Below are 17,595 nucleotides of genomic sequence, written 5' to 3' on the forward strand. Positions count from 1 at the left end.
GATAAACAAAAATAAAATAAATCATAACCGCCCATTATATATCGGTAATACAATATTTTTGAAGAAAGCCTTCAGGCATATAGCAGTTCACTCTGAAATTTGTATTTTGCATTTTTAGATTTTTGAGGCATTTTGGGCAAATGTTTTCAACAATTTTTGAATGAAGTATATAAAAAAATGTTCAATCTGTCATTTGGCATATAAATATTTTTTTGCTCGCAGCTTTAAAAGCTGTGCTAATTTTTAAAACTAAGCTTGTTGCCGTATGGCAACAAATTTCTCGTAAGGTGTTAACTTGCATTAGATTGCAGAAGAAGTTTATTTGCGATTGAAACTGGTAGCAGAGAGACGTCTTGTTGTTTGCGGAATATTATTTTCAAATATGGCAAGAAAAACTAGCAACAGTGTTATAGAAAAGATTTTGGAGAATTTCGAGGACTCAAATCTCTCAGACCTTGAGAATTCGGAATCGGAAGAAATATTAAAGGATTTATTTGAGGCATTTGACAATAATGAAACTTTTGTGATGGAGGAGCTTAGTCGTCAAGGTCCGTATGATATAAGCATTACAAATATCAACGGGGAATGTAATGACGAACTAGTTTTGGATGAAAATGGCTCTAGCTCAGAAGCTGGTACTGCGAACTATCAACCAAAACAAGTTAATGAATTTCGATGGAAAAAGACTTCGTGGGCTCCTCCTCAAGCTGAATTTTCTGAGTATTATTCAAGTAACGCTGTAAAGCTTCCAGTGCAGTACTTTTTGGAATATTTTACTGTAGAATTTTTTGAAGAAGTAGTGCAGGCGACAAACCAAGCCTCTCTTTTAAAAGACGGTCGATCATTTAACTTAACGAAAGAAGAATTTTTTAAGTTTCTTGCTTTGGAGGTTATGATTGGGACAATTGGCTATCCCAGATTGTCTATGTACTGGACAGCGCCCACAGATATTCCGGCATTTCGTCAAAATATGACAAAGAATAGATTTCATTCCTTACAAAACAACTTGAAGTTCACAACAAGTGGTCCAGGCAATGACAAACTTTTCAGGATTCGTCCATTAATAAATATCTTTACAAAAAAGTTGTATACTATCCCCAAAGAAGAGAATCTTTGTGTGGATGAAATGATGGTACCTTTCAAAGGAAAGACTGTCCTTAGACAATACATGCCGAAAAAGCCAATAAAATGGGGAATTAAATTATTTTGTCTATGTAGTTCAAATGGCATGTTGTATGACTTTGAAATATATCAAGGAAAAAATACCGTTATATCTGGACCAAAACTTCTTGAAAGAGATATGAAACAGCACCATCAGTTTCTGTCCGATATGATGGAAATCAACATTGGGTGGAGTGCACTGAGAAAAAAAAACAGATGAAAATTAAAAGGATGTTCAGGATTATCCAGATACAAATGTTCAAAGTGTTCGGTTCACTTGTGTCTACCCAACAGAGATCGCGATTGCTTTAAGGATTATCACTGCAGCGACTAAATTCTTGGTAAGATACTTCTTTCCTTTGTATTATTTTAGGTAATTTTTATAGCTATAGTTTTCTATAATACTTTTTATGATAATATTTTATGTTTTTAGTTTATATCCTTGTTCACTTTTTAATATGTATGTACGTGTATATTTATATATTGAATGGATTTTTTTATTTTAAATATTTTGTTATTGTTGGAACTTTAGTTTAGAAATCTTGATTTATAAATATTGTAAATTGAAATTTTGATGTCAAACCAAATTTTAATAAATGTACGAACCTTTATGCAAAAACCAAAAATAAACTGTTTTTCTTTACCATACAAAACATTTGTTGCCATATGGCAACATTAAAAAAAAAGCACTTAACAAAAAAAATAAAAAAAAAAATTTATTTGTATTGTTATTGGTCCTAAAATAAATACTCAGACAAAAATTTGGATTTTTTGGATGGCGTAATAAAAAGATGTAGCGAAAGGGTTAAAGCTTTCAAGAGGCTGCTTAAAAGGTCAAGGAAAAACGTTTCTATATTAGTTGCGTTGATCAGAGGCCACTGTATCCTAGGTCGACATGATCAACGATTGAACGTACCTCATTTCGATTATTACAGAAGCTGCAAGAATGAGGAGCAGGAAGAATCTGTCAGACATCTTCACTCTTATTGTCCTGCGTTGCTTGCCATTATTAATTTGGCTCATTTTTCTTGAGCGATACATAAGTTTATGACCTTAGGGATATAAGTGTCAGTCAGATCAATGGGTTTGCACTTAAAATGAAATGGTTTAGCGAGGAGTAGCAGTTAAACTGTATTTATATTGATACAATTTTTCCATATAACGAATGGTTTAATGAGGAGTAGCAGGTAAACTGTAATTGAATTGACAGAACTTTCTCCATTTAACGCGTGCTCGACAATTTTTTTACATGAAAAAAAGCTAAGAAAAAATTTTGTAATAAACGCGATTCTTGGGCTGCTTGGAATTTACACTCGACATTTTTCTATTTATTAGCAACTTTTTAATATTTTAAAAATTTTTCTACAAGCGCTGCTTAAACATTTTGAAATTTTGATTAAAATTTGAGAAATTTTGTTTTTTGGATGTTTTTTATATGATTTTTTTAGAAGAAAATTACTCAAAGCTTCTTATAAATTAATAAAAAAAAAGAATTAATAGCCAAAGTATTGAATAAGTTCAATAAATATTTCAAACATGTAAGTCCAGAACTAAATATTAGATCCATAAAATTACACCGGCAGACGCGATTTTCAGGCTTGGCTGCTGAATATTAAATTTTGGTTTATTTTACGTTTTTTATAGAGTAGAATAATAATTTTTTTGATCAAACTTATTTTTATAGCAACCAGAGAACTTTTTCGAAAAAATTATTTGTCGGAAAAATTATGACTTCTTTTATAATTTCAATATAATACTAATTACAATCACATAAATTTTTGAGGAACATTGGAGTCTAATGTTTAAAAAAGCATGAAAGTTTGAAATAATAAGAGACTCAGAAATTCTCAGCGATTTTCTTATGTTGCATGGGACTTTCTCCCTAAACGACGTAAAATAGGCAAAAGCTACCTTTAAAAGCTAAGAATTGATAATTCCGTGCTTTCCGATGACTATCGTCAGAATTTATGTAATAAAAAATAATGCCCAAAAACACAGTTTTTTATTATAACCCTGTATCATCTATAAAATAAAGCTATTTTCATAAATATTAGCAATGTTTTCATTTCATTTAAACTGTCTAGTCTCTCTAAAAAATGCCTTCTAAATGGTTTGTAATAAGAGGTGTTATTTTGATATTCAAAGAAAAATGCTATTTTTTTAAATAAATGAGCGGAAAGCATTTTCTAGCAGAACATTTGCTTTGCGGTAGAGGCAAAATATCCTCCCATTGCTTTCGGCAACATTTGTGAAACTCAGTAAACTTTAACTTTTACTTTCATCCGGTTTTCGATATTTGGGCGCGCTTCTTCTATAATACTACTGTGGGTAAAAAGTAAGGTGAATTTATTTGTCAAACTTCGCGGGATTAAAATTTCGCTCTAGTTATTTTTTTCATGAGTTGGCAGCACTGTTAATAATATCTGGGCCAACTTTCTTGTGAATGTCATTATCAGTAATATATTTACGTTTGTGTTTACCAAACGACCAAGAGTGAATTTTTCGATTTTTACAATGTCTGATTTGATTGAGCAGAGAAGTGCCATCAAATTTTGTTTGCGGAATGAAATTTCGGCTGCGGAAACGTTTAGCATGTTGCAGAAGCCATTTGGTGATTCGACCATGTCGCAGAAAAATGTTTATAAGTGGTACAAAGACTTCAAAGAGCGTCGAGAACGTGTTGATGACTTGGAGCGCTCCGGACGACCATCGACGTCAACAGATGACTAACACGTCAATAAAGTGAAGGAGTTAGTGCTCAAAAATCGTCGGTTGACTGTTAAAGACCTTGATATGATCGGAATATCAGAAGTATCTGTGAAAACCATTTTGAAAGACCATTTGGGCCTACGAAAAGTCAAATCTCGTTTGGTACCGAAAACTCTCAATTTCTTGGAAAAAAGTCGTCGCGTTGATGTGTGTGAAACAATGCTTTCAGACTATCGGAACAAGCTCAAATGCATCATTACGGGAGATGAGACTTGGATTTATGCTTACGACTCTGAAACAACCGACCAATCAAGCGAATATCGTGCTAAAGGCGAGGCCAGACCGGAAAGAGCACGTCAAAGTCGTTCAAAAATAAAGGTCATGATGACAGTTTTTTTCGATTTTCGTGGTGTGGTGCACTATGAATTCCTTCCACCTGGCCAAACTGTTAATAAGGAATATTATTTGAGCGTTATGCGTCGTTTACGTGAAGCAATTCGTCTAAAAAGACCAGAATTGTGGGCCAACAACTCTTGGTTTTTGCATCACGATAATGCATTGTCTCAGACTGCACTCGTTCCTCGTGACCATTTCGCCAAAAATTCCACGCATATCGTTCCGCAACCACCGTATTCGCCTGATTTGGCTCCGTGTGACTTCTGGATATTCCCAAAACTCAAGAGACCACTCCGGGGAACGCGTTTCGAGTCGATTGAGGAGATAAAAGCTGAATCGAAGAAGGTGCTGATGGCTATACCGGAAATGGACTATTTGGCATTATTTTGAAGGAGATGAAGTTGATTTACAAGAATAAATAAAGATTTTTAATTTTACAACCAAATTCACCTTACTTTTTGCCCATAGTAATTTGGCGCGCGCCTTAATATTGCTTCACAATTGGAGTGACCTACACTTTTGTGCCGCCTTCGAACGGGAAGTAGGCTTTAGTAGAAGTATTTTGAGGGCTGAAATACTCTCGGAGATTTGCCTGCTGAGGGACGACCGGTTTCAGAAACTACTTTTTCAATTATTTATTGATTCATGCCCGTCAAAGGTTTTCATTTGAGGACCCACCAAATGGTAGTCCCGAACAATTCCGTACAGCTTTGACGGCTGCATTGCATGTATTTCAATTAAAAAGATAATCCTGATGGATCTTATAAAGCACTGAAACCAAGTCTGCTACCAATCCTAATTTTTATGACCGCAACTGTGTAAATACAAAATGTAAGAAAGTAAACTTTTGGAAAAAAAGTTGAAAAATTTCAAACAAAAAATCAAACAAGTACTTACATATCTATTTAACTTTTCTTTAAACACACGTAAAAATCTTTTTTCCAAACACACGCGAAGGTAAGAAATCTTCTTTGAGTTGTGACGCTTGCTTGCTGTGGGCAAAGAATAACTTTCAGTTTCAATGCTGTGCTCTGTAATGCGATAAGTCAACAAACACAAGCAGACGAGAACAAAATAAGGAAAACAAGACGATGCAAGGACAAATGGACACTTTGTGTGCCAGGAAAGTCTGAGCACGCACAACAACTCGCCACCGGATGAAAGGTAAGACACTTCGCAGCGACGAACAGCATTGGCGGCTGGACCAATTGTAAAGCACTTGAAGTGAGGTCCACATTACGGTGGGGCGGCCGTTGATGAGGATGAAGAAAAACAACAGTAGCAACATGTCAGATGCGAGAAATTGAAACTCGCACTGCGGCCGGGTCACAGATAGATAGCCACATACCATATGCATGTATGTATACATATTTCGAAGGAGAGGAAATCTGTGGTAGATGGATGGACGGACAGCTACAACTACGCGCTCACTTCAGTTAGTTTTTGTACCCATCTAGCCTCAGCGCACTACTACACACAACGGCCATGCAGACTACTTTGTTTGTCTTAATTTTTTCTTCTTCCTCTGCTTCTCCTTCTTAGGTAAAATGATAATGTTAAAGTTTTACAACTTAAGTCGTCAAAGTCAAATACACTCTGGGGAAATTACAAACGCATTCAGGGCAAAAGCACATCAACAAACAATTGCAGGAGGAGAAGTTGATGCAATGTAATGTGAGGATGCGACTGTGTGCGTGCGCGCGTGTATGTGAAGTGCAAAGCCACACTTGATGACTGACTATCACCGCGCAAACTGGAAGGCTGTGTGGTAGACGCACTTTTCGTGAAGGTTATAAATGTGAACGGGGAGCAGCTGGTGGAGGGAGCGAAAGTGGAATATAAGAGACATATAAACAAACGCACGCACACACACACACATACAGCAGGAGTAACAAACGAGCGCTGTGTTGCTAGTAAACGATCGCTGCTGAACGGTACTCATAAAACTCTGTAAGCAGAGAGTCAGTCAGCAGCTGACAGCTGCTTGGCGCATTAGAAAGATATTTCAAGATGTGCGGTCAGTCATAAATTGGCGTGCAATCTGATATATACAAATGTGTACATATAAATATTTATTTCACATAGTGCGTGGACCCTTTAACGCCGTGTTTGTGAGCAACTGCCCCTCCAGTACGCCAGCCCTCACTTTGGGCATTCAACTTTTCCACCTTAAGCTAAAAAATCAACTTGACTTTATACGCTTTGTAATACTTCGCGGTAGTATTAGTGCACTACATTCGCCTAATGTACTCCTAATACTGCCCCCGCTCATAACCGTCCATTACTTCTCTCCACTTTTCTTGTATGCATCAACTATTGTAATATTCTTTACTTTATTTCATTTGTTGCAAGAAAGCTGTGAAACTGCTCACATTAGCATAAATAAATTTTTATATGTGTCTGCGGGCATGTGCCGCCGCTTAGCCCCGCTGCCTTATGTTTCCATTAAATGCGGCAATAAAGGTGTAAATATCGCTAATATAATTTCCATATCCAATGGATGCCTTTTGCAGTCGCGTTGGCGGTCATAAAATTTTACACACCATTTGATAAGAATTTAAAAAGAAAAAGTACTTTAAATGGCTGTACTTTGTTGGTTTTTGATAGCTGCAGCAAATGTCCATTCATTGGTGTAGGAGCAGAAAGCCAATTAAAATTTTGTATTTTAAAAATGCACTTACAATTTCATTTCTCATCAGTTGAAATTCTTAGGTGGTTGATAGAATGTGAGTATATCCAAAAAACCTCACGGAAAAATATTGCTCTACCTTGAAGAAGAAGGTCACGTATGCAATGGTGCCCTCACTCCTTTCAAGATATGAAGCAAGTAACACGAGAGAGTTTTTATATTCCAAAAAAACCTCGCAACTCAAGGTACAATATACCACATCAGAAATCGCACCACAAGCAGCAAGTATGACACTTTTCTATCTTCAATGTGCCATATGCATATGCTTCTTCTTACTCTTGATTGGCGCGATAACCGCTTACGCGATTTATGCCGAGTTCAACAAAGCGTGCCAGTCGTTTCTTTCTTGTGCTAACCGACGCCAGCCAAGTCCTTCTCCACCTTTCAGTCCTTCTCCACCTTTCTTTCCAGTTCAGAGGAGGCCTTCCTCTTCCGCTGCTAACACCAGTTGATGGCATCCCCTTGTCAACTTAGCCCCTGGATCTTTATTCGGTGCGCTTTGTCTATGTCGTCGTGAATCTCATACAGCTCATTGTTCCATCGCTTGCGATATTTGCCGTCACCAACGTGCAAAGGTCCAAAACTCTTCAGCGGATGCGCTCCAGATCAACAAAATGAGGTATCGCTAGGTAGGTTAAGTTAGGTGTATCTGTTTGAACTGAATAGATCTCACATAGATCACAAGGGCGCGTAGTGTAACCAGTGTTGTTGGAGTCGTATTAAATATAGTTCGTCGCACATATCTTGGTGAGTTTTAATAAACAGTTTAAACTTTTGTCAATAATATCCTTCAGTGCTGAAAAGTATACCCATCACATACCCTGTAACGTGTTCCGCCCAGAGCAGGGCAGTGGCAAAGGAAGTGTTCTAACGTACTCCTTTCTCTTTCGCAAAAGTTGCATGCGCCGTTCTGAACTAAACCCATTCTGGCTTCGTGATGTGGGGTGAGACAGTGTCCCGTCAGTACTTCAATCAACATTTTGAAGTATTCTCTAGAGACCTATAAAATAAAGCTTGTAGTTTTCGTAGTCCTTAGCATAATTTTGGCAGTTTTGTACGAGTTTAAGCCCTCATATCGGCTGAGTTTCCAAAGCGAGTTCCTCATTTAGATCTGAGTGGACGAGGAGCTGGTAGCCTGTGGTCAGTAGGTATTTAATTAAAAAAAGTCATGGTTGCAGAAATGAAGTTGGGCTCACAGGACAAAGCAGCAGTCTTGGGTTTAGAATATAAGAAGCTACCATAAGTTTGTGTTACAACAAACCCAAATATAAAGAAAATATTGATTTGAAAATAAAAGAACTTCATGAAGAAACCGAATATTGCGGCTTGTGAGAGTTCAAGCCGCTAAAGTTGGGAAGTTTTATTAGTTCAAGAATATTTCCATCATATTATAAATTTTCTGTATTCTTAAATACGCCCATAAATGAGCCGATACACTAAACAGTGCAACAGCCGGAAGCGGCCATCAATTGAGCCGGATTTGGCATTTGTTGAGCGGAGGCATTCGAGCACAGCCACGCATCGACTATAGGTCGGAAATTTCAACTGAAAATACCTCTACAAATTTCAGCCAACCAGCCAACCACGGAAGTGACTGGGTAAATGAGCTGGTGGGCGTGATGCAACGGCAAATGCTTAGCTGACTAAATGCAGCAAATTTGTTAAGTGGAACAAGCTTTTTGTGGCAGTACCCGGCAGGTGGGGCACGAGCGGCTGTTTTGGGGAAGGAAATGCTTTATGTAAAACTGGCAGGTATATTTTTGCTCGTACACACCTACGTACACAACTATATTCATACATATGCAACATACCGTAAGCGGAGTAACATGCAACAGAACCTGTCAGACAACCGCAACGCTGTAAATGAGGGCGGCAAGTGGCGCATGCGGGTGGACGTGGCGATGGTTTATGGTTTTTTGGAGTATGTGCTTATGTGCTTATGTTGCATGCCCCACTCATGTGTGTGTGGCTTTTTGAGGTTAACATAATTTAAATGAACGTTTTATACTTATTTGCCAATGTGTTGCAACTGCTAAAGTTGTTTGCCTGCTACCTGCCAATGTTGCATGTTCCATTTATTACAGTTATTGTAGTTGTTGCTGCTGCTACTGCTGCTTGGTAGCTCGGCAGCTCGTCATGTTGCCTACACATAATGTTGAGGTTATTTTGGTTACCTACCACTGTTTTTGTTGTACTCCATTTTTGTTGTTGTTTGCTTTATTTTCGTTATTGTCGTTTACGTTGTTTTTGTTGTCGTTGTTGAAGCCACTGCTTTATGGTTGGCATACAAAGTTCGATTTGCAGGGTCGTTTATTTCCATGCACAGCAACATGCACCGATGCTAAGAGGCCAATAGATGGACAGGTTAACTGGCAGACCGACAGACAGACAGAGAAATTTTTGTGCATGCATGCGTCCGTATGTGCGCGTATGCGTGCTTGTTTAATATTGGCTGTGTGTAGTGATACCTTTTAATTTAGTTCGCGTAGGTGCTTGCGCTGCATTCTCTGCCGCCCTCGCCCTTTTCTGATTGCACCAGCCACAACCTCATCCTCATCCCCATCCACATGGCCTCACTTCACCTCACATTCCAAGCCAGACACACTTGGCAAACTATGCGCTGTAGTTTTTATTGTAGGGTTATTTGTAGTTGTTGTTATTGTTGCGGCTGTTGTTTGCATATTTGTTCGCATATTTGGCTAAGGTATGTTGTCAAGTCATGTTTGCCATGATATACGACTTAACATATCCTACACAAATGTCACCCCGCACTACACCTCCCGATTTCATCCATCCATCCATTCACTAATTGCTGCAAGTTTTTCCGAAAATGGATGGTTGTAGGAGTATTTTCGTTGCTTTAATGTGTGCTTGTTTGCTAGTTGCCATATTTTTCGGAAGTATCTGTAGCAGCCCAGTGGCCGAGAGGGCTTGTGACTCGCATATCAGTTGCAGGATTCAAAGATTATAGACTCAATTTCCCCTACTTGAAGATGAAATATAAAAAATGGGTTAATGAGAAATCCCCAAGTCAAAGGCTTGTTTTCTTAAGAGGTACCGAAAATAAAAAAATAAAAAGTCTTAGTATTTTTTTTAATTAATTCATCTTAGATTTCTTATATATAGATTCTTTATATATATATATATAATTGGCGCGTGCACCCTTTTTGGGTGTTTGGCCGAGCTCCTCCTCCTATTTGTGGTGGGCGTCATGATGTTGTTCCACAAATGGAGGGACCTACAGTTTCAAGCCGACTCCGAACGGCAGATATTTTTTTTATGAGGAGCTTTTTCATGGCAGAAATACACTCGGAGGTTTGCCTGCCGAGAGGCGACCGCTATTAGAAAAAATTTTTTCTTAATTTTGGTGTTTCACCGAGATTCGAACCAACGTCCTCTATTCCAAATGGTAATCACGCACCAACCCATTCGGCTAGGGCGGCCGCAGATTTATTATCTACTAAGTCGATAAATAGTTGCAAATTACTTGTGAGCTGATACGGCAAGGTCTTATCAACTTTATTAGTGCTTTTTTAATATCACAATTCGCAATACAACCTAAAAACGAAAAGAGTAATAAAAGTGTTGAGCCTGCTATTCGAACAAAAAATCCGCCTATTTCCGCTAATTCTGATCCATGGAGTTTAACAGTCTTAGAAAATTCAATGAATCTACTTTAAGCTTCCTCCTAGAGTATCAGAGCAATATTTGCTGTTACACTTCACGCTAATTGTACGAAGTCCTGAACAGCTGCAGAGGAGTTGACTCACAGTTTTTATGCGCCTTGTGAGTTAGAACCACTCCCGTACCAATCCGCTTGGATGAGCACTGAGTTCTTAAAGTTTCTGTAAAAACAGCACTAAGCTGGAAATATGTTACCTATCCATTTTAGTGAAGCTTGAAGCTCGCTTTGCGAAATAGAAAGACACAAACTTCGCCAGCTCCTACATAATTTAGGTTTTTTTCATTCAAAATTCACCGTGAAGAAATTCACCAAAATTAAGAAGCAGAAGAAGTTGCGTTGATTCTGATACATCTGGAATCGATTGGTGTTATGCCAGTTCAGCGATTTTGCCAACTGTACCTATAGTATGAGCTTTATAGGACCATATGCATAGTACATAGAATAAAGGTCCAACAACTTCGCTTGTTATTCATGCCAGTCAGAAGGACGCTAACGCTCCCGACTAGAATTACAGTGACGCATGCTGAAGAATCAGTTAGGTCCGAATTAGGCAGGCCTTACTGAGGCACGCCTCAATATTACCTTACCAGGCCCACGTTAGGCAAGGCAAATATTGGCATGCCAGAACAATACCAAATTTGGTTGTGGTCACGAAAATCTGTGGCAGTGTCTCACTTAGGCATAAATTGGAATCCCTGACTGATTTGTAGAAGGGCATCCGGAGTATTACCCAAGTTCGGTTTTTCGAGCCTGCGCTTAATGAGGTAGATGTGTGGCGATACCTTTCGGGACTTGGGCCTAGTTTGGCTGCCTTATGAGGCGCAAATTTGGAATGCGGTCTGCCTTATTTGCGCCTAATCACCGCGTTACCAAAATTTCTAGTCGGGCTCTGGCTCTGAAAGTATTCGGTGTGGTGCCCTGCTTCTGGCATAGAGGAAGAAGAAGCCCTATTCTGCGTTGGAAAAACAAATGCCGAAGGACTACACTGTAATGAAAGTGGTGTTTTCGGTGGGCAGTTGGTATTTCTAATTGGCGCTAACGAAAAAAATTACTGCCTCAAATTGGGATAGAGGCTCGGCCAAAATCTGCTAGAGGCGGTCTTATGCAGACACATACATCCTACTATTATATGTAACTCCTCTGGTACTTCTACTATGAAATTAAGTCCTGGTAATTAATTAAATTAAATTGAATTGACAGACATATTAATAACTAATAAATCCTCTCTGATTCATTCAAGCCTTAATCACACATCTATTGAAATCCCATATTGCATATTGCCCACCAGGCTAAAATAAGGCGCATTATGACTTCAAATCAAATGCAATTTTCAACAAAATTCATTACTTATTAAAATCCTTACTTTTGTCTTGCGCCAAAATTAAAACTTACTTTAAATATCTAATTGCAATAAAAGGCACAAAAATCACTTCAAAACTCCCTACATTTGCTAAAATCGGCATTCGAGTACATTGTAAGTAATTGCAACATCATATATACATACATACATACATGTTGCAATAATGCAGCTATGCTAAATCACTGTTCAATTCATGCACTTACACACACACAAACAAACACATTCACTCACATGCACTCCTCCGCATGCACTCATCTACGCCCACATACTCAAACATTTTCAACGAGCACAAAATTAATGCAACTGTCATGTTTTATGTGCCACTCGATGTGGCACTCATGAAACTTATTTAGCGTATAATGCAAATACACTTTTGAGTGCCAAAAGCTCAATAGGTTGTTGTTGGTATGACATGAAGGCAAAGTGTTAATTCAAAGCGAGCAAATTCATCGGACGGAGATTTCATGGAAACAAGTAAAGACTGAATTAATACTAGCCATAAGCTGTAGATCTGTTTGTAAATGGCGGTAGATTGAAAAGCAACCTGCAGGAAAAATGTGAATTAATTTAATTCTTATTTTTGAATGCAAGTTTTTATTCGGCGATTGAAAAAAGTTCTCGTGTTTGACCAGCTTATTTGGTAACAAGTGGAAACTATCAGACGAGGCATTAGAATCAGCAAGTTCTTGTAGTATCTGGTGTACTTTTAAACTGGCGTTGTCTTGATTTTGCACAACATCCTTCCTGCTCGCTAGATCTGGTCAAACACTCGCATAAATTTGGTAATTTGTTGAGTATGGAAGCAACTAACTAATAGTGAGCTACTCACTTCTACTCCCACCAAGCGCACAGCAAAGCCTTCCTGATCGTTAATCGATGCTTGGCAATCATGCGGGCTGGTTCACTGTGTTTTAATCAACACATTTTTCGACTGTGATTTGAGCATCACTTTTCATCACCAGGTACCACCCGCTTCAAGAATAGGTTGACTTTGTTACGTTTTAGCAAAGAATATCAGGTGACAGTTTAGAACAAAAGTTCCTCTGCATCTATTGGGGGTCGAGCTTCTTCTTGGGACCAATGTGCAAATTGTTCCAATCAGTTTTCTGCCCAATTCTCTTTTATTGGAAAATTTGAAAAGCGCTCCCGTCCCTATCTGACTCTACGATTTACATAATTTCATCGACATATTCGGCATGTCTTCTCTTCGTCGTCAATATTAGCAGAGTGAAGTCGTTGGTATCATCATTTTACTGTTACATTCAATATACTATTGGATACATAGTTAGGTTAGGTTAGCCAGGTTGCTTGTCTAAGACAAACTTCTCGGTGTCCCCAAATTCCATTGTGATACCTGCATTTGATTTCCATCCCCTAACTAAGGGTGCTAAACCACTCAGATTATTTTAAGACGGTAAGTCCAGTGAGACATTTGCAAATTTTCCCAGGTCTTCAAAGAAATAATCGCCAAGAAATTTTAAACGACTTATTTGAAGTGCCGCACATTCACAGGGGAGTCTTTGTACCGACTCTATTTCTTCTTCAATGCCCCATATCCTGCAGAAGTCATTGTACAGCCTTTGTGGTGCCTTTAGTGCAGTGACCGATTATGATACCTGTGAGGGCCCTGGTAGTTAAGCTGAACGGACATTTTGTCCTTTTATGATTAAGTTTTGCCCAGAACGCTTTGAAAACCCTGTAGTTAGTAGTCAGAAACCACCTGCTATTGGCTTCCGCGATTACGCTCAAGTCAGTCGGAATGTACAGTTCGTTTAGAGGAATACTTATGTCCTCTGCCACTCACTGAAGACCCAGCCCAGAGTCTTTTCTTGCACATCTTTTCGTCCGATCTTTCCTTTCCCTTCACTCCTTCACTTTAGAGTGGTGGGGACCCAGCAAAGTATAGTGTTGTGTTGTAGGATAAGCGAGAGCGACCTTTTAAAGCAGCACTCATTTTTATCTTTCTTCTCCTTTTTTCACTCTTGGGGTGGGGGTACTGAAAGCTTAATTGAATTTTTTTCTTTCTTATCGTTATTTTTGATATGTGTAATACATAACATGTTGCACTAAACACAGAACTGGCGAACAAATTTGTTTTAAGCTTAATATTTGCTTTGGCTTGATCTAGATATAATGACTCGATGGAATCTAGAAAAATGGTCATAACTTCTTTCTTCGCTTTATACGATTGCTATGGGAGAAGAAATCAGTGCCCTGATTTGAACTAAACAGATGCAAAGCTTTTTCTCGGTTCGTTAAATCAAACACTTATCGAAAAGTTTGTTGGAGACGGTTCTTTGGAACTCTTTTGTTTTAGAAATCGGACTGTAAATAAATTTTTTTGAAGAATCTCCTCTCCAGACATTCCAAAGAGTTTATGTCCTTCTGAAATCTATTGGCTAACTTAGCAACTATTAGGATGACGGCAGTTACATGAACTTAAGTCAAATCGTATTTTTCATAGATAGAATTCCTCTAGATTAGCGCAGGATCAGCAGCCACACAGAAGAAATGTAGAGTAAGACAATTAGGACTGCCTTGGTCATCGAACTCCAAAACTATCGAGTTGCTTGCAGGGAGAATAGAAGGAGGAAGTGAACTAATCATAGTACTAAATTCACTAGAAGTTCACAAGTTCGCTACCAATGGATTTTCCTACAGGACATCTAAGGCTCTTTGTATTAGTTTGTGTATTCACGTGTGTGTGTATTTCTACATTTAGTTTTACTACAACTGGCAACATTGACGTTGTCGAACTTTGCTTGCAGGCTTGTTAGCTTATCTGCAACACATCAATCACTTCATATTTAAAATCACAAAACTAGCATTAATTTCTACAAGTATTCCGAACTTTTTAGTATTGTATTTTAGTATTTATTGAAGCTGAAACACTTTGTCGCCAATTGGTGTAGTAATTGAGTTGAATTAACAGTCGATAAATGTAATAATTTAGATGCAGAGATTTGTTTGCATTATTTACCGGTATGGAGGGAATTTGTAGCCTTTATATGCACTAAAGGACCAATAAGGATCTTACTTTATATGAGAAAGGGACCTAACGGAGTATGAAATTTTTAAGGTATCAGCACTTCTTTTAACCAAAAATCGACTTTTTGAAGTTTTAGCATTGCCCTTACGGGTTTTTTTGTGGATGAGATAGGGTTAAAATACTTTCGTACTTACAGCGCCTGTTATCCACTGCGTCGAGTAGTGTAGCCACTAAAACAATCGCTCCTCCTCTTCTGGGGGACTCCTTTTCCCGATACAACCTTCTAAATTACTTCGGAAGTTCCCGAAATGACATCCATCAAATGGACCAGTTCTATTCAGCTCACCAGCTTTATGCTTTAGGCTCGCTTTCTTACGTCTCTGCCTGTTGTTTTGTTATACTACGTCGAGGTCTATCTTTTTTCTCCGTAAGACAACTTCGACGTATCTTTTAACCGAATTCCAGTTATCTTCGCGTTCATATTGGTCGGCGCAATATCGCCAATCTGCTCCCGCAGAGCATTTCTTTCCACGAGCCATCTGTTGCAACTAAAAACGTAGTAAATACACTTGCGGTCTCTTACCTTACCCATGCGGTATTGGTATTTCCAGAAGTATTCGTGGCCCGAGAGGAACTGAGTTATGAATCCATTTGCGTATTGTAGGAGTCAGCTTTGCCATCCAACTGAAACCCGATTCAGTGTCCCTTTGGTCTTGCCACCGCTGCATGGTTTGGCATCTCGTTCCACGGCGTTAGTGGTGGCGTGTTTCTTCTTGGAGTCCCACGCATCCATTCGCTCCCAAGGCAACAGGTCAACGGATATCTTCCCACTGATCACAAAAATGCTTGACATTGCGGTAGACTGAAAGGACTCTGGGTGCCGCTGTTCGTTGTACAGCCTCCAGTGCTTTGCGCTTGGTTTTGTAGTTTAGCGCATCTCCCTATATTTCGCTGCCGTACAGTAGTATTGCGTTTTTGGTCGCATCGATCAGCCTTCTTTTACTATGTGTTGGTTCACCGATTTTCGCCATGAGTCTGCTTAGTATTCCTGAGATCTTCGCTGTTTTAGTACAACGTAAGAATGCAATCAAGTTGAATGCCCAGGTATTTCACTGTTTTTTGAGTTACTAAGGACGTGTCCCCTAGTTGAATGCTGACTTCGAGTGGCATGCGAGCTCGTGTCATCAGGATGACGTTGGCCTGCCTGACTGCTTCAGGTACTTATGTTGGCTGTATAGAGAGTCCTAGTCAATGGTTTTGGATGCTTAGTTGCTTTTAGTCAAATTTGAAACCATCAGTCCTTCAGCAGCTAAAAACACATAAAAATGCTTATAAAATTTCAAACAAATTCAAAAAAAAAAAATATTGCAATAATTGCAACTAAATAACAGCGTCGCGTCCTGATTTCATACAGATCAACTTAATGAAGTACTAAATAAATTGTTTTCAATTGAATTGGTCTTGCATGTCGTTTAACCAGAAAAAACGCAATTGCGTAAGCTGCTGTTGAGTGTTTGTATGAAGGGTGTAGGGGAAAAAGATAGAACTCCTGAGTTAGCGATTGAAAGAGTGGTGCGTGAGTGCATAAATGTGCGTATGTAATGCCAAATTATTCACTAGCGAAGGGATGCAACACATACATACGCTCCCAATTACACACATACATACACATATACACACAGTTATTTGCATTTATGTGTGTATACTCAAATGTATGCGAACATGAACAAAGGCCTTCATGTATATTAAATATGTACACTAACATGCGAGTGCATTTGTGCCGGTGTTGGTGTGAAAAGCCGCAACAGCGAAATTCCATTGGTGACCAATGGAACGGATGAAGTGCTTTTCGAGTGGCCACCACTACTCACTCACTTATTCATTCCCCACTTTGGTTCGTCTACGGCAAGTGACAATCCAAAAATACGCCGAACCATAGCCGCTGCTTTAGCGCTTGTTATTGCTATTGTTATTGTTGTTGTTAACGAATTCAAACATGTTGCTGTAACGGCTGATTGCCGATTTCAAGTGACATTGGTCATTGTAATTGCGGCTATAAATGGGCGGTGCGGCCATGGAATGTAGATAAATTTGCGAGTAGTTGTTGTAATTGGTGTTCGGCGTTGAATATGTAAAGAGACATACTAGTGTTGTTGCTGCTTGAATATGCAACTGCGGTAGCATGACACATATGTATGCAAAAACAACAACAACAGTACATATAATTACAAAAACAAAGTGACGCTGTTACTCGACTATAGATTTTTTTTGTATGTGTATATATATGTAGAGCAGATAACAAGTGCATTGGTCAATGCTTGTTTTGCTCGCGCCAACGATTGAGTACGCAACAGTAGACGGCGTCGACTTTGAAAATCAATTAACAACATCAAACAGATGCGATGTTGCAACAATGACAAACACAATTTTGGGAAGGGTATACAGTTGTGTTATTGTTGTTGCATTTGTTAATGGACTAACAAGAACGGCGCAGGCGAGTGGCATGAGAGGCACGCAGGCAAGCGGGAAGGGGACAGGGGAAGTGTGCACAGTAGTGGTGTCGATAATGATGCGCGCTGATGAACGCGGCGACACAACGCAGCCAT

General features: G+C 38.9%; 1 protein-coding gene across 1 annotated transcript in view; it reads left to right on the forward strand.

Annotated features, from left to right (window-relative positions):
• The first annotated feature begins 382 nt into the window (after positions 1-382).
• The window catches only part of LOC128861954 (uncharacterized protein DDB_G0285291), a 111,516-nt gene continuing 94,303 nt past the window's right edge, over positions 383-17,595 (forward strand). Inside the window, exon 1 of the mRNA XM_054100328.1 lies at positions 383-635. Coding sequence (XP_053956303.1) covers positions 383-635 — 253 coding nt within the window. The remainder of the gene's footprint in view (positions 636-17,595) is intronic.

This window comes from Anastrepha ludens, chromosome 4 (assembly GCF_028408465.1).
Source record: "Anastrepha ludens isolate Willacy chromosome 4, idAnaLude1.1, whole genome shotgun sequence".
In the NCBI taxonomy this organism is placed as follows: domain Eukaryota; kingdom Metazoa; phylum Arthropoda; class Insecta; order Diptera; family Tephritidae; genus Anastrepha; species Anastrepha ludens.